Source organism: Paroedura picta, chromosome 11 (genome assembly GCF_049243985.1).
Source record: "Paroedura picta isolate Pp20150507F chromosome 11, Ppicta_v3.0, whole genome shotgun sequence".
NCBI lineage: Eukaryota > Metazoa > Chordata > Lepidosauria > Squamata > Gekkonidae > Paroedura > Paroedura picta.
The window spans coordinates 14,262,069-14,285,106 of record NC_135379.1 but is presented as its reverse complement, the minus strand read 5'-3'; the positions used below and the strand labels follow the sequence as shown (position 1 = coordinate 14,285,106).

General features: G+C 44.5%; 1 protein-coding gene across 4 annotated transcripts; it reads left to right on the top strand.

Moving 5' to 3' along the window:
- Positions 1 to 584: 584 nt before the first annotated feature.
- ACBD5 (acyl-CoA binding domain containing 5) lies at positions 585 to 23,037 on the top strand. Of its 4 annotated transcripts, none has more exons than XM_077304614.1 (13): positions 585 to 723; positions 2,726 to 2,857; positions 5,033 to 5,153; positions 8,598 to 8,670; positions 9,237 to 9,348; positions 14,066 to 14,194; positions 15,841 to 16,059; positions 16,508 to 16,614; positions 16,746 to 17,007; positions 17,115 to 17,314; positions 17,890 to 17,940; positions 20,037 to 20,146; positions 20,919 to 23,037. In XM_077304614.1, the coding sequence occupies exons 2-13, from the start codon at positions 2,773 to 2,775 to the stop codon at positions 20,953 to 20,955; spliced, it is 1,506 nt and encodes a 501-aa protein (XP_077160729.1). In that variant the 5' UTR covers positions 585 to 723; positions 2,726 to 2,772; the 3' UTR covers positions 20,956 to 23,037. The 4 variants fall into 4 exon arrangements, with proteins under 4 accessions (XP_077160729.1, XP_077160726.1, XP_077160730.1 ...); XM_077304611.1 differs by having other exon boundaries at positions 9,219 to 9,348; XM_077304615.1 differs by having other exon boundaries at positions 9,219 to 9,348; positions 20,880 to 23,037.
- The last annotated feature ends 1 nt before the right edge of the window (position 23,038 follows it).

Here is a 23,038-nt window from a genome sequence, read left to right as displayed (position 1 = left end):
ATTCAACATGTGCCTAGTGGGCCATAGACTCTGAAATTTCTGTATGAAATTTTGTTGTTGTTGTTGTTGCCAGCCATTCAGTCGTGACCGACTCTTGGCGATCACGTGGCACAGCCATCAACCATCTTCTGGCTGGTGTCCATCTTGATTGTGTCCAGCCACCGTGCCCTTAGTTGGCCTGGATTCCTTTTCCCACTGGCCAATCCTAGCACAATTGCTTTCTCCACTGAGTAGGATCACGTGCTACGGCCAAACTATTTGAACTGGAGTTCTGTGATTTTTGCCTTCCAATTTATGAATAATTATGTATGCATAAAATGATGAAACAAGATCAAATGTGTGTATATATGAAATAGGATGAAAGATGAAACATTATGTACATATAAAATAGTACGGAATATGAAACATTGCGTACATATGAAATAGTACGAAATGTGTATATATGAAACAGTATGAAATAGGAAACCCGTGAAAATATAAAGTGCGGGGTGGGGGGACGGCGCTTCCCCTGCCTATGGGGAAAAGAAAGGGTTGCCATGGCAGGCGGGCGGGCGGGGGGGCAAGCAGGCGGGGCCGAGGTTGGCTTCTCGGGAAGCGGAAGCCGCCGCCTGCGAACTACATTTCCCAGCATGCTCTGCAAGAGGCTCGGCGAGCGGCTGTTGGGAGACATTATCAGGGCAGCCCGAGCCCTGGGCAAAGGTTGGGGGAGCCCGTCGCCCCCAGGTAGGAGCCGGAGGGCCGCTTTATGTCGCGTGGTAAAGGAGGCGCGACCTCGGGGTGACGCCTGGCGCTGGGGAGTCGGAGGGGGGCCGCGCCTGGTCGCTCTTCGTCCTTGCAGCCGGCAGGTTGCCTTGGGGAGGGGGCGCAGGGGACCCCCTCCCTCCCTCCATCCATCCCCAGGTGGGCTTGGGCGGGGTCTCCCGCTGGGATGGCAAGCGGGGCGCCCCGGACCGAAGGGGGCTGATCCTTCTGAGGGGAAGGGGAGACCCGGTCGCTGGGGAGACGGTTGGGGACGGTCCCTTTGGGGAACGGCAGTGCTGGAGGGAGGGGGGATGGTGGGTGGGTGGGTGGGGGCTTTCCCGGGTGTTGCTTGGTGGGCTGGCCAAGGGATGGCGGGATTGCTGGATCTCAGCAGTTGCATTGAACTTCACCGTTTCAGACATGCCCGTTTTCATCAAATTGGGAGCTCGAAGCCAGACTAAATGCAGCCCAAATTATGCTTTGTTTGTTTGCGAATGACATTTGTACACCGCCCTCCTCCAAGGCTCCGGGCGGTTCACACGGAACGAAAACAAGAATAGTACCTCAGACTCAGTGACCGAATGGAGTGAAAGGCAACGGGGATAACTATAAACAGAGGAGAAAGCCCAGCTTAGCGATTCAGGGATGTTGATGCGGAGATAAGTTTTGTTAGGCTGTAGGGTGCAGCTGGGCTAATGTTTAGATTTAATGCAGGTTGCCGTCTCTCAGGGGCCAGTATTTTTGGGGGGTTGCGTTTAGGACAGCCGTATTCGGCAAAACACTTTTAGCCGCTGAATAAATTTAGAGTCCCGGGGCCCCTTCAAGACCTAAATTTGTTGCACTGATTCAGGCCAACACGGCTACCTACTTGAATCCAACTTTGAACAGCTCTTTGTGTCAGAGAACGAGATATCTAGGCATATGAAAGTTGCTGAGCGCCTCTCGTCTGTCCCCTGCACACACCCCATGCGTGTTTATGGTGCTCGTCATCCAATTTAATATTGGTAAATACAGAACTGCAAGGGGGATCAGGTGTGCGAATCATAAAAGTCACATATCGGGGAGTAAGTTCTGCTGAAATCAGTGGGACTTAACTTCTGAATAAATATGCCCGTTATGGGGCTGAATAATGTACGTATGTGGAATGTGCAATACAGCAGGAAAAGTAACAATGGAAAGGGGGGGGACATATAGATAGCATGTAGAAAGCAAAAATTGTGTGTTATGGAAAACCAGTGCATATTTGGGGTTAACTTGCACAGTCTCATCCCACCCACCTCTGCATATTTCCCAGTTCCAAATAGGGCAACTCTTGAATACTTCTGACATTCTTGGTCTTGCACCGAGGACCGCTGCCTGATTGCCTTTTCCGTCCTCTTGTGAAGGTCGCTCAATGTTGTTCTCTGTCTGCTATATTTCACACTGCAGTAGCCTGGCCTGGCCAGGTTACTGAGGCAGGCATGCTAGAAAAGTGGCCACGCCAGGCTCCTTAAACAACGACAACAACCATGCTTAATCGTCCAGTGGATCTCGTTGTACTGAAAAGCTGGAGCCACTTAAATGAAAACACTGCTTTTGGTAGGGATAGGCAGCTCTTGGAAGGGAAGATGCTCAAGCAGTTTCTTCACAGGCAACCTCCCTCACCCCAGAAGAAAGGGAAAGAGGAACAAAGTGGGCATCAGAGTACTAAGAACAGGTCCCAAACACTAGGGGAAAAACAGCAACAGTTGGCCTGTCCAGGCAAGGGATGCAGGTTGTAGGGCGCAGAAGAGGGCCCCTTTATGGAAGCGGGAAGTGTTCATGGGAGGGGGAAGCAACACCGTAAGTAACTCTACAAAGGTGATGTGTGAAAGAGCACCTGAGGCAGAAGTGGTGCTCCATCGTGTCTCTTGCCCTGGCTGGAGGAGGAGCTGGAGGAGGAGGAGCCACTTGGCCATGGGCCCTCATTCAGCATCCCAGATATCTCGCCTTCATCTCACTGCAGGCTCCGGTGGATCCCATTCAAGGCTCAGGTGAGCAAGGAGAGGGGACATGGCGGAGACGGAGAGTGGCAGTTCGGTGCACGCCACTCGCTTTGAGGCGGCCGTGAAGGTGATTCAGAGCTTGCCCAAAAATGGTAAGTGAAGGAGGGCAAGTGATGGTGGTGCCGGATGATGAGTGGGGGCTGGCCATACCCCATCCTGCTCCCAGGGAGGGAAGCCCTGCCCCAGTGGAGTGCTTCTTGGAAAGGGGAGCAGAGGGAGAGGATTTTAATTCTGCCAGTCTAAATGTCTCTGGACCCTGATTTTTTTAACCCCCCTCCCCTCGCTAAAAGCACCCACTGGGAAAGAATTGCATGACATTTTCACTCTGCCACCTAATGGGGGTTTAAACGGCCAAACACATCACTAGGGTCGCCCCCCCCCCCCAACTGTTCTGGCCCATCAGTCAGTTGATTTTTTTAGAAGGAAAGTGGTGAATGCCAGGTGTCCCTTCTGCAAGCTGGTAAAGGTTTGTGGAAAGAAGGAAGAGGGGCTATCAAATCACTGGTGTAAAACTAGATGATCCTGCAGGCATGATATATGTTAAGGGAAATGTCCTTCAAGAATAGTTTTTAATGGAGGAATGCAAGCTCCCCTCTAGTAGCTCCTTTCCTTTTTTGCCAGGCCACGGATAGTGGGCTCTTGGATTCCATGCACATTTACAATGAAAGTTCTTAAACTTGACGGCACGGCTGGAAACCAAAAAGTTATCCTGATACTTAAGAAGCCTTCTGGCAAAGCAAGACGTCAGACGTGTTTTGCAAGTTTTGGATTCCCCCCCTCTTGAGTGTTTGTGCTGCTTTTGGTTAAAATAAAAGTTGCGTGGTGTTATCTTGCACGCAAGAAAGGATTATTATTATTTTTTTTGCCTCCAGCACGTTTGCTTCACACTTGACTTTGTATCAGTGACAGTTGTGGGTGTAAGTAATCTGGGTCACAAGATCTTGTGCTTTCCCCACTCTACCCCTTTGTGAAACGGTTGGCGTAGCGTAGGAATTCAAGCCGCCGGAAAGGACAAACTTTTAGTTTGTGGGTTAGTGAGTAGTATTTAAAGAGGATAAGGCATTCCTCTCTTCCCTCAAGCCTGATTATTTGCAACCCTAAAACTATCTCTTTCATAATGACCCAGATCTGATTCTGTCCTTGTTTTAGAGGGCTCTCGGGGATTTTTTTAAAAGAAAGGTTATCAACTAGTCACTTGTGACTATACTATTGTATTTGTGTAAGTTTTCATTATCCTTCAGTGCTTTCGTAAGGCTTCTTCCTCCATGCCAATTTCCAATCATAAAACTCTCTACCCAGGTTGTAACTGTGGACGGGGCCAGCGATACGTTTTGGGTAACTGAGGCATTTGCCTCTCAGAGGCAGGCTGGGATGGGGGGCTTCCCTCCTGCCTGTGCCTCTTTCCCACCACCGCTGCTGCCTCCATCCGGCATCTAGAACAAGTCTCCCTTTTGCTGCTCGCCCTAAAACCGTTACGGCCAGCCGGGCTTCCCAAACTCTCAAGGTTTATTCCACTCACAAGAATCCGGCCATCACCTTATGGTGGAACCTTAATCAACCAACTAGTACACTAAAGTGTGACTTGTTTGACATTATAAGGGAGGGGACAACCAGAAGGCGAGAAAGATATAAAAATTCCCTCCTGATTTAGGTGCTAGGGCAGAAGCCAGCAAGCTGACATGGCAGATGCCACGTGAAGCAGCTTGGGTTATCATAAGCATAATCTGCCATGGCATTTTAATACCAACTCCATGGGAGGGCTGTGAGTTTCTATGGCTTCTTTCTTATGAGATGTGGCTACAACAGGATATGGTAAGCGCTCTTCCTGATTCAGTCCATAGTAAAGATAGGCTGAGAAAATTTGGCAACCAGGTTCATTTTGTTCCTCTGGATGCATTCCTTGCGGTAAGAGAGGAGACCATGAAAATTGGTTTTCAGCCAAGAGCTGCCAAACAGTAATTTGTGTGTAGTAATAGCTTCAAAATGGTACTTTGTAATTGCACAAGGATAATTTGATCACTAAATTCTCGACAAGCGTCACATGGAAATAAACATGGGCAGGAGGGAGAGACTTCTTTATTTGAAACCTGTGTGGATGGAGCAAAACCTTCATTCTAACCCCCCCCCTCTTCATACAGTCAGAATCATCCAAGCTGCTGCCTATAATGCAGTCGAGTCATTTTGACTTTAGAGTTTCCACAGAAAACAATGTGCTTTGGCGTTACTGTCTCTTATGGTTTCTCTCACTCTGAAATTATTTTCACTAGGTTCCTTCCAACCCACAAATGAAATGATGCTCAAGTTCTATAGCTTTTATAAGCAAGCAACTCAAGGACCTTGTAATATTCCAAGACCTGGATTTTGGGACCCGATTGGTAGATATAAATGGTAAATATCCTTGTGCTAAAGAGGATGGTTTTAAGTTGTGATGGTGGATTTCTTGTGTTAGGCCAAAAGACATGGGATTGTAGCCTGCTACTCTTCTCAGCTAACTGCGAAGCCTCCCTCCAGCAGAAGAGGCTCTTTTGGAAGAAGGCTCCAGGCCTAGCTGAGTAAAATGCAAGTCCATGTTGGTAAGATAATATATGTATGCGTATCACCCACATTCAAGTGTAGTCAGTCTCTCTCGCCTTCTTTCATTATTTCCCCCTTTTCCCTTTTTTAACCCGAGACCTGCTGCCATTTTACACATGCAGGCTCCAGCTGTAGCATCTTTATCCACTGGGGAACACTCATGTGCATCCTGTCTCCTATCTTCACTTATAAGCAGAATTGCTTGAACTGTGGATAATACGCCTGCTATTTCTGTTCTGTAGAGGTCATTGTGTGCTTCCTGAAATCGGCATCAAACATATGAGAGGGGTGGGGGGAAAGGTCGAGGATTGACAAAGGGAGAAGTAAAGCAGGGAAAGATTCACGTAGCAGGAGTGGGGATGGTACAGGCAAGATGATGTAGAGAGTTTATCTGCAAGAATACTTTTCTGGAGAGGAGGAGGAGATGTTCTTGTGTAAAGAAGTTGGGTGGGAAGTCTGTTATAGTCTACCAGTGGACTGTGAAGGTGACTTTGGGTAGATTGCCACTTCTGTCCCTTCTGCCCTTCCTTCCACGGAAAGGCCCTTCGTAAAGGTGGTGGTGATGTTCTTGCACTGTTGCTGTGATACACGAATGTGTACTATACCATTGCATAGGCATCTGTATTGTAGGGCTCTGAACTCAGCTAGGTGTTCACACATGAGAAGTCTACACTTTCACAGGAGTGATACAGGGGGAATAACTCGGCCATTGAACTAGTAATTCACTGTTCCAAAATCAATTCAAACCAACGTGGAAGGAGATGTCAATAGGTTTTAGCCCTAGCCAGGATATGTCCGTGACAGTAATAACCTTGCACTGCGTATGGTTTTAGGAAAATACAAGGAGGAGCTGGAGAGAGAGCTGCATTTGATCGATAACTGTAATTTGAATTCTGGAATGTGGTGATTTCCCAATGGCGGGCCATGTAGTAGTAGTAGTAGTAGTAGTAGTAGTAGTAGTAGTAGTAGTAGTAGTAGTAGTAGTAGTAGTAGAAGAAGAAGAAGAAGAGGAAGAAGAGGAAGAAGAAGAAGAAGAAGAAGAAGAGTTGGTTCTTATATGCCGCTTTTCACTACCTGAAGGAGGCTCAAAGCGGCTTACATTTGCCTTCCCTTTCCTGTCCCCACAACAGACACTCTGTGAGGTGGGTGAGGCTGAGAGAGCCCTGGTATCACTGCTGGGTCAGAACAGCTTTATCAGTGCTGTGGCGAGCCCAAGGTCGCCCAGCTGGTTGCATGTGGGGGTACTAGCCGTAGGAGAGCTGCATATTGCTCCTTGTAACTACTGCATTTAGAAGGCAAACAACCCTGAATATAAAGGTTGGAAGTGCTGGACGTATGCAAGAAAGTTATTATTGGGTGTAACTGTCACTTGTATTTGGGCAGTTAGAAATGTGGCATAAAATGTTTTAAGTTGTATGTGCGTATAAGATGATTCCCCCTTTTTAAAAAAATAGCATTCCTGTGAAAAAAATGTTATTGTATTTGAATAAATACTGTAACGTGGTAGCTTGAAGAAAAATGCCTGGATCCATAAACACTGCTCATATAATGTATGAAAAAGCCCCCAATTATTGGTTCACTTCTGTCATAATTCCAGAATCAGGGTTAGGGAAGCTTGATTTGATTTAATGAGATGTCTGAGTTAATTGAGGTTGCCAGATCTGGCCTGAGAGCTGGTGGGACTCCAAGCTGGGGTGGGGAGACGACATAGAGGAGTGGTTATTGGCAGTGGTGTGGCATCACTTCCAGGGGAAACCCAGAGGCAACATCCAATTTGACCATAGTGCTTCCAGTAATCTCTAGATAGGTATGGCTTCATTTTGGGGTTTTCCCCAGAACTGATGTCATGCCATTGTTGACATCATTTAAAAAAAAATCTCCCACTGGTGCTGGGGTGCCAACTGGTAATGCCTTTGGGGGACAGGAGAGTTCCCCTCCCCTGTGGGCGTATCGCGACATCAGATCAACCACCATTAATCTACCACCATCAAGCTAGAATCAGAAACAGTGATTTCAATGGGGCTTGCAAATCATGCTTTCAGTTTCAAATCTGAACTATATTGTTATGAGTAACGAGTTGATGTAGTTTTTTCCCAAAAGATCAGGTGTTTGCCTTCCTTATTTTATAGAATAAAAAAAAATCTGTTTTTGTTTTTTGCTGAGTGTTTGACAGCGGCCTCTTTCCTTACATTCTCGTTTTCCTGTGGTTTGGGTGCTGAACTGTATTGTCTTTTCTCTAAGGTTCCTCACGGGGTCATTTTCCACTTGTAGTCTTTCCACAGTCTCCTCCTTTCACCACAGGTGGTCTAAGGAAGCAGGAGGCAACCATGGGAAGATAACAGGTGTCATGAAGAAGCTCAGACCACAGGATCCAAACCACAGGAAAACCAGAAGAGACCCAGTGCAATTCTAAACACACGGACATCCTTCTAAACTGGCTGGTGTCAGTGGACTTAGAAGGGTGGAGTTTTGTTTAGGATTGCCCTGTAAGAAGCCTTAAAAGTTGGGTGTGGCTTGCCAGCAGTTAGGATTTTGTAACATGTTTCCAGCCTCATTTCAAGCCCTCCACTTCTCTCTGTCTTGTCCCCAACCTTTTCATAGCTGTTGTCTCAGTCTTATTATTTCCTAACTAACTCTTGCCAGTTGCAAGAGAGTTGTGATAAATTGCAAATTATGCAAAAATATCCTGCCTCTTGAATCTTAACAGAGGTGAAACATGTTCTGGCTTGGGCTTTCTCTTGGGAACTGGGAATTCATCGCACAGTATTGGGTTCCTCCTAAGTACCTCCTCCTTGGCCTTGATGGTTCAAACTAGCCTGATCTCTTTAGACCTCAGAAGCTAGGCAGGGTCAACTCTAGTCAGAACTTGGATGGGAGAACACCAAGGAAGTCCAGGGTTGCAATGTAGAGGCAGGCCATGGCAAACCACCTTTGTTTATCTCTTGCCTTGAAAATCCCATGAAGTCTCTGTAGGTCGGCTACAACCTGATGGTATGGTCCTCCATCAGTTAGGTCCCTTGCAATTACCTTTATCTTGAAAGTGACAAAAGTGGTATCCAGCATCACAGCACCAAAAAAGATACCAATAGCAACAAGATGCCATTAGAAGCAAGTCTGTGTTTCGTATATTTTTGTTCACAAAGTTTTGTCAACTGTGGAAAGTCGCCGATTCAAAATTATTGTAAGAATGAATGTATTAAGCATCACAGATTGGCCTCATTTAAAGTATACTAACAATGTATGTGATATTCCCACTAGGGATGCATGGAATGCTTTAGGGGACATGCCCAAAGAAGAAGCTATGATTGCCTATGTTGAAGAGATGAAAAAGGTAAGAGTTGCTGGGGATGAGGCAGGAAACTAATCTGCAGTAATTTCATTTTCAGACTCTGCGAGGCAAAGAGAGAACTTTCTTCTTGCCAAGCCTTAGAAGAGGTTTCTGGGCGATACTTGATGGACTTTACCTCTAAGCCAGACTAGCTGTCATACTTTGGGGAGCTTTAGGAAAACCACTGCTCTGAAATAACAATTATGAGGCTAGGGCCAAAGGCCCAGTAAACAGTCTGTCATCAGTTACCTAATTCATAGAAAAACAGAGATGTAGAGGTCTGCAGAGTTTGTCTGTATTTCTTAGAAGAAATGCCTTGCCAAACCTCTAGATCAGGGGTAGTCAAACTGCGGCCCTCCAGATGTCCATGGACTACAATTCCCATGAGCCCCTGTCAGCATTCGCACAGTCCTCAGTAGACAAGGTGTTAATGTTTGAAGTTGGGATTAAGAGTTTGGGACAACGTTGTAACTTGTCCAGGATTTATATTACATTGTTGCCGTGACTCTCAGACCTGCCTTTGGCTGAAGCACTAATGTGCAGTTCACTAGCTTTTGATATTCCTGCAGATCCTCGAAACCATGCCGATGACAGAGAAGGTCGAAGAACTGCTGCATGTGTTGGGCCCGTTCTATGAAATTGTAGAGGACAAAAAGAACAGAGGCTCTGGCATAATATCAGGTTGGGATATAAAACTACTTATCGCTGTCTGATTAACTAAGTCTGCTTTGGTGGAGAGGATGGTCTAGAAAATCAAAGAAATAAAATACATTAATTAAAAGCTGTGTTTAACTATAATTAATGCGGCCTGTTCCATTATGCTGCTCCCATCATAAAATCGCATTCCAGGCCCTTCCTGTTTTGCATCTGTTGTGAAACGTGCCGCTCGTGAGCCTGCTCATACGCGTGGCAGCCATTGTGTCTGAATCATGCCCCTACTTTTCCAGTTGCATGCGACTGTGGTAGGTATGATTGCATGCCCTTGAAACGCCCGTGTTCCATTTGCATGTGCCGCACCTCAAAAAGGCACATGTTGCTCTGCTCCGACAAAATTACCACTGCGTGTAAGAGAAGGTTCAAAAATCAAATGTCTGAAAAGGGCCACTATTGGCGCCTCATGAATTTGCTTGGTATGTGTAAGTAGGACGATGTGTACCAGCTGTTTAGTTATATACGCAGAGTAGAGTGGATATGGTCCACACCCAGAGGTTTTACAGAAAGGGACTACATTGCAGTGCAGTTGGGGACATTAAGCGTAAGCTTGATTTCATCCGGATTAAAACACTGCTTACACTGAAGTAGACTGTGGAAACGAATCAGATTACCCTGCATTTCACCATCCAACTTTGTTTTGGAAGGGATGGATACTGAATGCTTGCGATAAAATACTTTGAGTTATACATCTCCAATCACACACAACCCAGATATATGCTATACTTCTTACAAACTCTGTTATGGTGGCCTTTTATTTTTTGGGAATTTGTTTAGGCTTCCAGAACTAGCAGAATAGCAGAATTTTAGTAATGTTTATTCTAAAAGTCTGTCCCAAATAAAGCAATGAGGTACCTTGGGAGAGGCAATTCCAGTTTGTTTTTTCCCTGTACCAATGCACTTACTTGGGTGTTGCCATGGAACAAGCACTTGTAGGGCAGATGTCCAGCACAGATAATACTGTGGCTTTGCCAAGGCTTTGTAGGGATGGACCAATTTTTTTTTAATGAATGTTTAATAATAGCTGATTCAAGAAACAGGTTTTCCATTGATGGCTCCCTACTGGTGTTACTAGGCCATCTGCTTTTACCAAACCCTCTTTTGGAAGTGAATTGGTCTTCATCTTGACCACATGCTCGTTGTTTCTGCAACATTAATCTTTCCCTTCAGAAGATGCAAAATGTTTATAACATAAATGCTATGTAGAGTACGGTCAGCAGTAAAAGTGTTTCACAGATTACATCCTTTCGCCAGCTATTGTACAGTACACCACTGTTATTCCCAATAGGTTTAGAAAAAATGTAAAAGGAGTATTTCGTAGTGATAGTTGCTTGCGAGTCGGTCATTTAGTTTCAGTTGCGTTCTGTTTCCTTTTTTTAAATTTTTTTAAAGAGCCAGTTTTTTAGAGAGCCAGTTTGGTGTAGTGGTTAGGAGTGCGGACTTCTAATCTGGCATGCCAGGTTCGATTCTGTGCTCCCCCACATGCAACCAGCTGGGTGACCTTGGGCTTGCCACGGCACTGATAAAACCGTTCTGACCGGGCAGTGATATCAGCGCTCTCTCGGCCTCACCTACCCCACAGGGTGTCTGTTGTGGGGAGAAGAAAGGGAAGGTGTTTGTAAGCCGCTTTGAGGCTCCTTTGGGTAGGGAAAAGCGGCATATAAGAACCAACTCTTCTTCTAAATTTGGCTTATTTCATTGGTGCCCGTTTGAGAATCCTCCCCTCCCCTCAGGGTCCTCCTGACAGTAAAGAATTGCCAGAGCAGGCAAAAGATCTCTGGCTCCCATTTCTTTGATGAAGGGTGCCCTCCAGGAAATAGAATCCAGTCTCCAATGACTGCCTGGGTGTTATGAGCTCTTTCGCTAATCTAATCCTGCTTTCATGTGTGCTATAATCAGAAAGATCCCTGCTTTCTTGTGTGCCCTGTTCATTGTAACACAATTATTTATGCAAGGGTCACTTCTGTCCAAACAAAACTGGGTGGAAATGGAGGCAAAGAGTGGCCAAGAAGGCTCAAGATACAAATCGCTGTACAGGAAAGTGTGCAAGTACGGCGTCCTTTCCATCTCTAAAGATCAGTCAGTAGGAAACTGGTTAGAAGCAGGAGTCTGAACATTTCTCCTGTCTCTCCCCCTCCCCTTTAAGCATGTTTTAGCTTTTTACATAATCAGAAGATTTTACAAAGTCCGGCTGAACCTAGTAAAGCTTCAGCTGGAAACAAAGAACAGCACACAAAGAAAAATATTGGGGCTTGTCTGAAAGAGCATCGAGACTGCTGCAGCCAGTTTTGAAAGCGTTATCTATTGCTATAATGCAGCCTTTCTCAAGTTCTTTACTGTTGAGAAACCGGAGGAACATTCTTCAGGCTTCGAGGAGCCTCAGAAGTGGCACAATCGTGCAGAATATGGTTGGGAAGCAGATCTGAGTACACACACACACCTGGGGCCCCGCCCCTTCCCACCCCCTCCAGGCCCATCATCAGCTATTGGGGGGGGGCAGGTCAACATGACCATATACGGTCCTATCACCCGATAAATGTTTAACTGTGGATACAGTCCACCCTCTAAGAGGGCAAAAATAAATCCATTGCTCAGTCTCAATGTACTAGACGATCATGAATGACTTTTAATGGCGCAACAAGAAAGAAATAATTGTCAGGGACCTCAGGCCTGGTGCAGAGGGGAGGTCGAATCCATTGTGCTCCCTAACTGAGAGCGAGTTTGGTGTAGTGGTTAGGAGTGCGGACTTCTAATCTGGCATGCCGGGTTCGATTCTGCACTCCCCCACATGCAGTCAGCTGGGTGACCTTGGGCTCGCCACGACACTGATGAAACTGTTCTGACCGAGCAGTGATATCAGGGCTCCCTCAGCCTCACCCACCCCACAGGGTGTCTGTTGTGGGGAGAGGAAAAGGAAGGCGACTGTAAGCCGCTTTGAGCCTCCTTCGGGTAGGGAAAAGCGGCATATAAGAACCAACTCTTCTTCTTCTTCTTCTTCCTTCAACTTGAATGGATCTTACTATAAGCTGCGCATATGGAATGTTTCTTTGTGGTTCTCTCTGGACAGAGATGGATACGCTGCTGCATCCAGTTTTTTGCAAATACTATACTCCCTATGTTGGGAGAAGAAAACCATACTGGATAAGGACCCTGGAAAGCTCTTGGTTCTGGTTTATCTTTGGTTCAAGCCATAATGATAGCTGTTTTCCTTACAGAAGTGCTTAGGGTTGTAGCTTGTTGCAGAGAAACATACCTTCATTTATGAAACAAAGTGCCCTAGTCTGGCGCTTTGGTCTTCTCTGTTATAAGAAAGATCCACCCAGGCCCCGGTTTCTGGAACGAGTTAAGTCATCTCCACCCCTTCATTGATCGTTAGAAGATCTGCCTGAGCAGCAGAGTACCTTACGGCAAAACAGGCGGCAGAACACGTCTAGTGAGTCCCAGATACTGGCTTGCACAACATAAAACGCGAAGTACAGACTCTTGTACAGACTCTTCACCAGCCTCCGGTAATATCTCTGTTGCTTGCTTAGTTCTGCAAAATTGCTACAATGAGCAGGCCACAATAGTTTGTGCCTGCATTACTTCAGGCCATAGTTCTAAACAAAGGAACACCCTTGAGCAGGGGTAGTCAACCTGTGGTCCTCCAGATGTCCATGGACTACAATTCCCATGAGCCCCTGCCAGCAAACGTTTATGGGAATTGTAGTCCATGAATATCTGGAGGACCACAGGTTGACTACCCCTGCCCTTGAGGATAATAAATGACAACATTTAGTAGTTGGCGTTGTAAAGAGCTATTTTGTACTTCTATGATTTCATCGTAAGGCTGTATGCTGAGGAAACTGGCTGAAAAAGGAATGTTGATTTTATCCCTCCTGTGTTTTTTTAAGATGACAGTTGATTCAAATGGTTGCTCGCTGAATCCTCCCTCTCTCCTCTGCAGCGCTGTGCATATGCTGATGGGTTACTTCAATCTCTCAGTGTTGTCAATAGGTTTTTTATTGTCACATGTCTGTCTACTGGCCCCATGTTAGTTCTGAAACTCATGATCTTTCCCTCTGTCCCATTAAGGATTTTGTCTTCTGTCTTGCTGAGGAGCCCCCGTTTTCTATTTTTTTCTTGTTTGTTTTTCTATGGCTGTCCCACCCAGTTGTGAGCTCGATTTCATTCATTCCCATTTCAAAGTGGGGGAAGCAAAATGGTTCACATGGCCAGCAGCCTTTTAAACCATCCATTTTGCTTCCCCTTGCTTGGAACAGGGAACAGGAGGGGACCTGCCAAGCTGTGAGCCATTTAAGCGATGGATTTCGCTCCCCAGGATATGCCTGTGGTAGAGACGTCTCTCTCTCTCTCTCATCGGTGAACACAGACCTGAAAGGATGGAATTGAGGTGGCCCCAGCTGATCGGTATAGCTGAATATCCCAATATAAGCTAGAAACATTTGGCTTCCCCTTGGGTCAGCTATACCGGCAGCTGAAACAGATTCTCTAATCTGTTTTCAGCTTAAAAAATACCAATTTGTATTTTTTTTCTCCTGCTCAGTTTGGCTGAATGCGCACCCCTAGTAGATTCCAGGGGAACTACTACAGCAAGGAAATGTTTATCTGGAATTAATTCAAACAACTAGATCATTTTAAAGCCTCTGATTTCCATACTATGTGTTATCACTAAACTTGTTTTTAGGCCTGGGGACTGCCATAACATCTGTGCCAGCTGTGAATGGCAAATCTGAGAGCAGCGATAGTGGAGCAGAGTCGGAGGAGGAGGAGGTAGTCCAGGAAGAAAAGGAAGAATTGAAGGAGCCTGTAGAAGGTATGCTTTTAGGCTACATTGTGTCCGTCTTTGCACTCCTGGTTTTGGACCGTTTCAGTTTGGTCAATTGGATCTTGGCTGCAGTGTACCATGAGAAAGCACACACAACCATGTCTGTCACAGTGGATTGTAGTACAGGTGCCGTTGTGCACAAAAAGGTGCTTCTGATTGCTGCCAAACCTTCCCTTCTAGTCCAGCCCCTCATGCTGCCTTCCGTGCTGTTCCTGAGAGTACCCTGACCCTCAGGAGTGGTTTCTCATGGTGCTGCCGTGCGAGGGAGGCAGCTAAGATCTGCTCTGTGACCAAAGAAACAATCCTAACGCAATGTGAAAACTGTTTAATTTCCCCCCTGCCCCCACATTCAGTGCTGAAGATTGGCAGATACTTTAAAGGGCCGTTTATGAGTTACACTCAGGCATGTCAACAGTAGCTTTTCGAGAGCCAGAATCCTGGGGAAGTCCAGAGTGCAGAGGTTAAATGCACAGTGCAGGTGAGTGTTGTGAGATAGCCTAGTTGGCAGACTTTTGATCTGCATACTGAAATATCTGTCCATGTATCAGTGACTCTTAGCCTATTTAGCTGACCATAGGACTACCATGAACCTTTCCTGGTAATAAAATTAAGGTGCTCTGCCAAGTTTGTGCAACAGGATCCCCTCCCTAAAAATAACATTTGTCCTTGGAGACCCACGATGAGGAAGGAGGTGCTGTTCTGTTGACATCCGCAGGAGGACGAGGTCTCCGCTCCCATCCTCCCATCGACAGCTGGCTCCTTGGTTTGCTTCACTGCTTAGAGATGCATACAAGGAAATGCTGTTCTATGTTATCACTTTTCAGCTCGGACCATCAGAAAAATCACGGGCTTGAGTCTCCCGAAATTGTCTCAGACAGTCCAATCCTGTATGTAAACTTTTAACTACCAGAAGCCTTGGTCTCTAGAAGTGGTTTAAGAATCCAATCATAAGCCTGCTATCTGGTGCATTTTCCTGGGAATGAATGCCCACCGAACGCAGTGAAACTACTTCTGAGTCAACATGCTCAGCTAGGGCTGATTGCTGTATTTTCAACAGGATGGAAGGATAATTTAATACAAGCAGTAAGGACAATGGAAAAATGAGCAGCATTTCATAGTAGATGCAGAATTTAAAATCCCATTTGCCTCTTCTTTAAAAACAACTGAAGAATTAAATATTGATGTCAGAGGAATTATTAAGAGCCTAACGCTGCTGCACATACCTCCTTTGGAGAAAGTGCTACTGCATTTAGTGGGACTTATTCCTGAGTAGTTTCGCATAGAATCTGGCTCCATGGTTCAGTTAGGATTACTTGGCAGTAATGCAGCTCCCCCTTTTCAATCTGTAAAAATAATTTAATAGTGCCGATTTTATTGCTAATTAATTTATTCCGTTAGGTCCTTTTTCTGACGCCTTAGGAAGCATGCTTCCCCATATCAAATGAAAATCTAGGCGTATATGAGAAGCCTTTGAACATTTAGTCCGAGTAAAAATTCACCGTAAAGTCTAATTAATGTATATTTAGGAACTCTGCTTGAAATGCCTGTCTGCCACCAGATCAAGGCAGTTATATGAACCAGTACAGCTTGTAGTGAGGTAATATTTGAAAATATGTTTCTTTCTTATGTTATAGAAAGTAAAATGATGGAAGAGGACTCAGCTGTAGCCAAGGAGTTGGACGATGCTGTTACTGATGGTGGTTATGATGACGACGTTCCCAATTCTGACTTGACCAATGGTATACAGTCTAAGTCTGCCCTGAATGGTATAAATGAAGAAGAGGAAGAAATTAAGAAGAAAGACAAATGCCTAGAACTACCTATCAAATCTCATTTGGGTTCTAATCACCAAGGTACAAGTCTCAAATGTGTATGTTGCCTAAACTTGCCTAAAAGGCTGTGAGAAGCGGAAATGTTCAAATTTCCTGCACCCAAACATTTCTCCCTTGCTGTAATCAAGCCGGTCATCCCAACTTCCTTCTATGCAGGATCCTTTCTACCTGACAGAAGCATAAGGGCTCGGGGATCTCCATTCATACTTGAACCTGATGAACTGAGCTTTCACTCTCAAAAGCTTATATCCTGTAAATCTTGTTCATCTTTCAGGACCCAAATTTTGCATTTGAGATTGGTTTTTTAAAAATTAAAGTTATTTTATATTTTGAACCTGCTAATATTTCTCAGCAATTAATTTGTGATGAAAAACTGCTGCGTTGATTAACTTCAATTGCTTTTTCCTATGCCGGGATTCATCTTGCTTGCTTTCAGTTCAGTATTTGAGCATATACTTGTTACATGCAGGCTTCACAGAAGATAGCACTGAAGAGACCTCTGGAATTCAACATTTGACAAGTGATTCAGACAGTGAAGTTTACTGCGATTCTATGGAGCAGTTTGGGCAAGAAGAGGTAAAAACCTTTTGTAGATTCCTGCATCCGGGAGGAAAGACACATAATTTCATATCACAGACCATATATTGGATATTTCCCCCCAGTTGGAAGTATATTTGGATGTAATGGGCATTTTTGTTGAATTGTAGCTCTTGGAACTCAGCGCATCAAACAATGACTCTTCAAGGCGTCATTTCCATTTCTCAGAAGTTGGTTGTGGTAGTCTCCTAGAAGCTGCTGGCTTTCTTGAACCTGGAAGCTACAATTCAGAAGGTATAAAAGAGGCAGCAGTTGAAGGAAAAGGTGAAGTCAAGTGTGGAGGTGAAGATGGCAAAGCAAGTGATGGAGGGCCTCACAAAGACAAGAAAGGCGGCGAAAAGGTTGATTTCTACGGAATCAGAAGAGGGAGAGGTACTGTAACAATATCTCCATGGGTTGACAAAGGATGTCTGATGCTGTTCTTACATTTTCCGACATGTGTCTTCATGATGGTGTTATCATTTCTCTCCTTAAACCAGGGCATAGAATGCACCCTGTGGGAGATGGCACCCAACGGGGACAGATGGGCAGCGGGGGAGATGGAGAACGAGGGGCTCCAGACAGAGGGCCAAGGAGCAGCCTCAATGAACAGATCGCTATAGTGCTAATACGGTTACAAGAAGACATGCAAAGTGTCTTTCAGAGACTAAATACCCTGGAGACACTGACCGCTTCACAGGTGAAACAGAAATTTAATACCAAGTTCTTTTCTTTTTTATTAGCTAGATTGGAAAAAGTTCCTTCCAGGTTTCTGGAAATGTTTTCACATGGATGCGGGGGGGGGGGGGGGCTGTTTTTGAAATGTAAATACATTGCTTCAGTTCCAAGCTGACTTACATACCCAAGGCATGGAACCAAGGAGATGCTTCATAACACTACATGTTTTTAGAAAGAGAAAGAACCCCATAGGCTTCCTGTGCACCTATAGACTCAAGTAAGCATGCACCGGATTGCCGACTGAGTGTATGGAAAAGAGTCATGTGAAAGTTTTGGAAGCATCTGTTTTGTTCCAATGGGGAGGTTGGAAAAGTTGGAAATGTTTAGGAACCGGAATACAGAAGATAATTTCTGGGAAGTGGCATTGTCAGAAGTGATGCAGGGAGGAAAAAAAACAAGAGAATGAGAACACAGTAGATGGACAAGAGAGTTCACAAATGGTTATGCACTGTGTCTTAACAGGAATGAGCATCCCAGAATATAACACACACACACACCAAATATACAGGACATATTATATCCCGTTTGTAATTGCAGGCAAGAACAGCAACGCTGCATTCAAACAGTCAGTCGGCTTCATCTATTAAGGTAGGTTCTTTTCCATTTTTACATCACTCTGGGTTGGTTTAGATTTTTAGTGAAGGCTTTTCTTGTACTGCTGAAGGATATGAGGGAGATTTTTGTGACAAAATATTTAAGAAAATGAATTTAAAAGTACCCCTGGCTGCAGAGTTGGCAGAGCCATCAAGGCCTCTAGGAGGACAAGCGATCTGCCAGATGCCTGGAAGGGTGGAAAAATCTGGAGATTTTAAAAGGGCTGTTTTGCATACCTCTTGAGGATAACTTGGTGGCAAGTAGTCACCACAGGTTTGTCCCTAATGGGTTCTCTGTTAGGCCTGTTTCCTTTTTTGATCGCGTGACACGCTTGGTGGATTATGGGGCTGCCGTGGATATTGTATATCTGGATTTTAGTAAGGCATTTGATAAAGTTCACCATGATGTTTTGATTGGCAAGTTGGAGGGCTATGGTTTAGATTCTAGGCTGGTTGGGTAGATCAGGAATTGGTTGAATAATCACTTCCAAAGATTGGTAATTAATGGCTCCTTGTCGGATTGGAAGGTAGCATCTAGTAGGGTGCAACAGGGCTCGGTTTTGATCCCAGCCCTTTTCAATATTTTGGTCAGTGATCTAGATGGTGGTAGGAAGGAATTACTCATTAAATTTGCAGATGACACCCAATGCGGGGAGGGGTTAGCAAACATCCATAAGATAAAAAATAAAACACAATCAAGGATTGGATGCATTAGAAGAGAGGGCAGATATGAGCAAGTTGCGGTTTTAACAGCGATAAATATAATGTTTTGCATTGAGGTGGTAAAGATGTTAGGCACGTATAACAGATGGGAGATAATGTTCTGCACAGCTTAAACGGAGATTGGACATGTGTTATCAGGAATGGTTCATTGAGGTCCTGCCTAGCACATGGGGTTGGACTAGACAGTCTTTAGGGCCCTTCCAACTCTTTAATTCTATAGTTCTCGTTTTAAGTAACATATGAACTGCCATCTCTTGCCAAGAGGAACCCTTTGCACTTTACTATCAGATATGGGAATGAGGAGGAAGAGACTGTGGATAGTTCCACAAGAGTGGGCCAGCCACAGAAAAGGGAGCTACGTGAAAGAGACTCAACATGTGTAGGAAAAAAAATGACTTTTAACTGAATCCAGGGAGTTTGACCAGTGAAGGGTACTTCTTCACCATGTTCCCACTGTAGCCCAATGAGGTTCCTGAAATGGGGACAGGGGACCCTCAAGAACAAGTTGGGAAATCCGCAATAGGAGGCAAAAATCCCGTTCCTCCTGTTGGATCATTCAACCCTGTGTAAATCCATCAAAATAATAAGATACCTCAGAATGGCCCAACAACTGAGCCAAGACAAAAACAGAACACTGAGAGCCCAGTTAAGAGGAAGAAGCAGGTTCATGAGCAAGCCAATATCCTCATCAGTTCTGAGCATTTGTGCAGATATTTTTCCTGCAATCCCCTCTAACAGTGATGATGGCTGAATGCATCTTAGGGCAGGGAAACAGGTCGTTCCACTATCAGGGGATCTTTTCTGCATCCCAACAGGCTCCAGGTGTTTGTGTGTGTATAAAATTACCAATAAAATAATGCCCCAAACTTAACCAACGATCTGGCACCCCTTTACAGCAGCAGTAGCAAAGCCCTCTCTGTCCTTCCCACCCATCTTTAGTGGGTTATCGAGGGGTAGTGTAGATATGAACTGAGTTTTTTTCTTTCCGCATCTTGTTTTATTGTGTGGGGAATTGTGTACGGTATGTTTTTATATGTTTTATTGTATGGTTTTAGTGGGGGGGTTTATATGTTGTAACTCGCCTCGGGCCTCCGAGGAGAGGCAAGGAATAAATCTAAATCTAATAAATAAATAAATTAAAAATGAGAACTGAGCACTTCTCTGCCTTTCTGTCTAGAAATAAATACTGTTAAGGTTGTCAGAGATTTATTTATACATTTATTTATTATTGATTGACGTGGCATTCGGGCTTGCAGTAACACCTGAGCTATGTACTGCTACGAAACTGTAATAACAGATATCTGTTTGGTCATTGGCATAATCACATAAACAGAAAAATTCATGCTATCTTTCTTTTGTGTTTCTTAGAGACCATCGTGGTGGCCCTTTCAGATTTCTCCTGGTACTTTAGCCTTTGCTGTTTTATGGCCCTTTGTTGCCCAGTGGCTGGTCCACATATATCTTCAAAGAAGGAGAAGGTAAGACAGATGCACCCATGGAAGTACGTATGCTTGTTGACGTGTGAACCGACCGGGCATTCCAGGATGTGGCAGGATTAGCCATAGGAGAGATAGATGCAGACAGCAAGAACATACCAGTGCTTTTGATTTAAAGTGCCTGCGGGATCTGAGGTGCTGTCAATATTTCACACTTATGAAAACTCAGCAAGAAAAGCAGTGGCAGCAGAAAGACACTTGACTACCTTTTGTTGTCAGGAAGAAAGGCTGTTCTAACAGCTCTCAGGATCCTATCATAACTGTACAAAAGTATTCTTCTTCCATTTATAATTTTCACTGTAGGGAAAACATCAAAGACCTCTGAGGCCTTACGTTTGATGGCAACTGAGAAAAAAATAAGTCTAATAGCTGCTCTTTGAAGTTGAAGGGTACTTTTCATACCTGGCTCAATTTGGACAACTTCTGTAACAATCCAAAGTGGCCACCAGAGAAAGGTTCCTTGCTTAGATGAAGGCCCCACCATTAGTGGAATAGAAACTTCTGCTCCTGCAGAGTAACTACCTTTACCAAAGGAAAAGCTACTACATTATCTTGATCTGGCATGGTATTGACCTAACGAAAGTCTCCAGTGCTCATATTCCATTAAAAAATCTTACAGCTGAGAGAAAAACAAAAATATTGTGAAATGATTGATTTTCTTTGCTGTTCTAAGCACAAATGACAGTGATATCTGGTTGTTTTTCCTCTTCCCCAGAAAAGAGATCTGACGGTTCCATTTCTGATTTTGATTAAGGACTGCTAATTTGGGAAGACTCTGGAAGGAGAAATAATTCTTCAGAACTGCAGGCTGCAGGATGGCTCACAGTCTTCCTTCTGTTGCATTCTTCCCCCTACCCTCTTTGCACTATCTGAGCTAATACCCCTGAACGATCCATTGAGCTTAGGTAACAAGCAAAATAAACGCCATGACCCCATCCTGCAGTTACATGACCCTTAAATTAATTGTTTTGACATGTATACTTTCTGGACAAACAATCTGAAAGATTTTATTGCAGCCCTTACAGAGAAAACTGTTAGCTTTAGAAAGAAACACAACTGAAAGCAATCATCCCCCTCCCACACACACACACACACAACACTGTAAGATCATTGCTTTAACATGACATGATTTCACTCACAATTTTGTGCATCGCAAATGTGCAAGAAAAGGAAACAGTCTAAGCTAGTCAGAATAGTTGGATTGGTGGCTGCACTTAAAAGTTTCAAGAGGTTTAACTTGCTTTTGCTGCTATATAAAGGAGAGAGGTTTTGTTTTTTAAGTAAATAGAATTAAATGTTCAAGGCCACCAATTGTACTGCCACACATACCATCACCGTTACATTTGTTTAAAAACTTAGGAGCCAGGCACCCTGCATGGTAAAACAGAAGACTGGGATTGAATACGGCCCGATAGACGCACAAGAGCCATCTAAGAGAGGGCACAGTCAAGAAAAATATGAGCATGCCACACCAAAGCAATAGCTGAATTGGCAGGAATGCAAAGAGCACAGCTCCACTGTTTTCAGTGTGACTTGGCTGCATCGGGATTGCATCAAGGGGCAGCAATGGACATTCGCAGAACTATTTTATGAATATATATTTAATATTTAATAATAGTTTTGGCTTACCCTTACAGCAGCTGCTCATAATAAATGCATGTAGCTGCTGCCTAGATGGGTGGAAACCAACTTCTGCAAATGGATTGGTTCCAACGCTAGACCAAGTGCCTCTGGGACCTCTGGCATCCGGCATCTAAAGCCGTGCAAGCTCTTCTTGTGTTAGCCCAACCAAAGCGAATGCCTGCAAACTGACGCCCAGTGGCAGTAGGCACGATAAACCAGTGTCCGGGTTGGATTACATTAGCCTGTAGATGGTGGCTCAGATGGAGGAGCATCATTTTCTGACACATAACCCTTTTCACCTTGGGGAAGAGTCAACATTAGAACCCCAGAGATGTATGTCGGAGGGTTTTTAAAAAAATTAAAAGAATAGAATGTTCAGTCTTGCTAACTTCCAGCAGCCCTCCGGAAGAGTCTAGCCTAGACGCAGTTCAGTGCCCAGCGTCAATTCCTGAAATGTGAAACTAGTGTAAAGTAAGTGGCTACTCCCTGCCGTTTTAACAGCTGACCAACACTGTCAGACTTGGCCCACTGAGTGTACCAACTGAGGCCATTCTTTTAATTGAGTTCTGTACTATATAATCTGTGGGCTTTTCCAAGCCGTGATTCCCCTAATTTTGTTTCCTGTAATTGCTCTACAAGGTAATTTTAGCACTGTCACTTTATTATGTTTCTACCCATTGCTTTTATTGACCAGGTACATATGTATCAGCCTGTTTAGTTACAGCATCTCTAACAACAGAACTTTTTCTAGGGAAGGGAGGGCTGGTGTCACAGTTCCTTTATATGCAAACAAACCTGGAGATTGCTTTTCAGTTGCTACAAGAGGTAGAATACTTACGCCAGATCCACTGACTCATTGCTGAAGCGACTTATGCGGAAATGAGCCCGCCACGGTCAAAGGAACTACTCTTGAGGAAATGATTTCTGGATCGTGACTTGTTTTGCACTGTATGATCCTTTCGTCCAGCATTACAACAAAACTCACGGGAAACTGTTTTCTCTTCTGACACAAGATCTCAAAACGGGGATGGGTGATCTCCCTTTCCGTCATATGCTGAACAAATAATGTAATTACCACAGACAGAGTTTCTGCCTTGTTTTAACGACATGATTTAACCTTTCGTTGCAAGTATTCCTTAATCTCCTGTTTCAAATATTCATTCATCTTAATCCACTGTAAATAACGTTGGTTCAACTATTCGTCTTAATCTGCTGTAAATAACATTTTAACAAATAAAGAATGAAAAGAGT

Excerpts from the sequence above, each read along its gene's own strand:
- ACBD5 (XM_077304611.1), top strand. The coding sequence starts at position 2,773 with ATGGCGGAGACGGAGAGTGGCAGTTCGGTGCACGCCACTCGCTTTGAG. Across the intron at positions 17,008-17,114 it reads CGGAATCAGAAGAGGGAGAG|GGCATAGAATGCACCCTGTG; the intron begins GTACTGTAACAA and ends TCCTTAAACCAG. Across the intron at positions 17,941-20,036 it reads AGTCGGCTTCATCTATTAAG|AGACCATCGTGGTGGCCCTT; the intron begins GTAGGTTCTTTT and ends TGTGTTTCTTAG.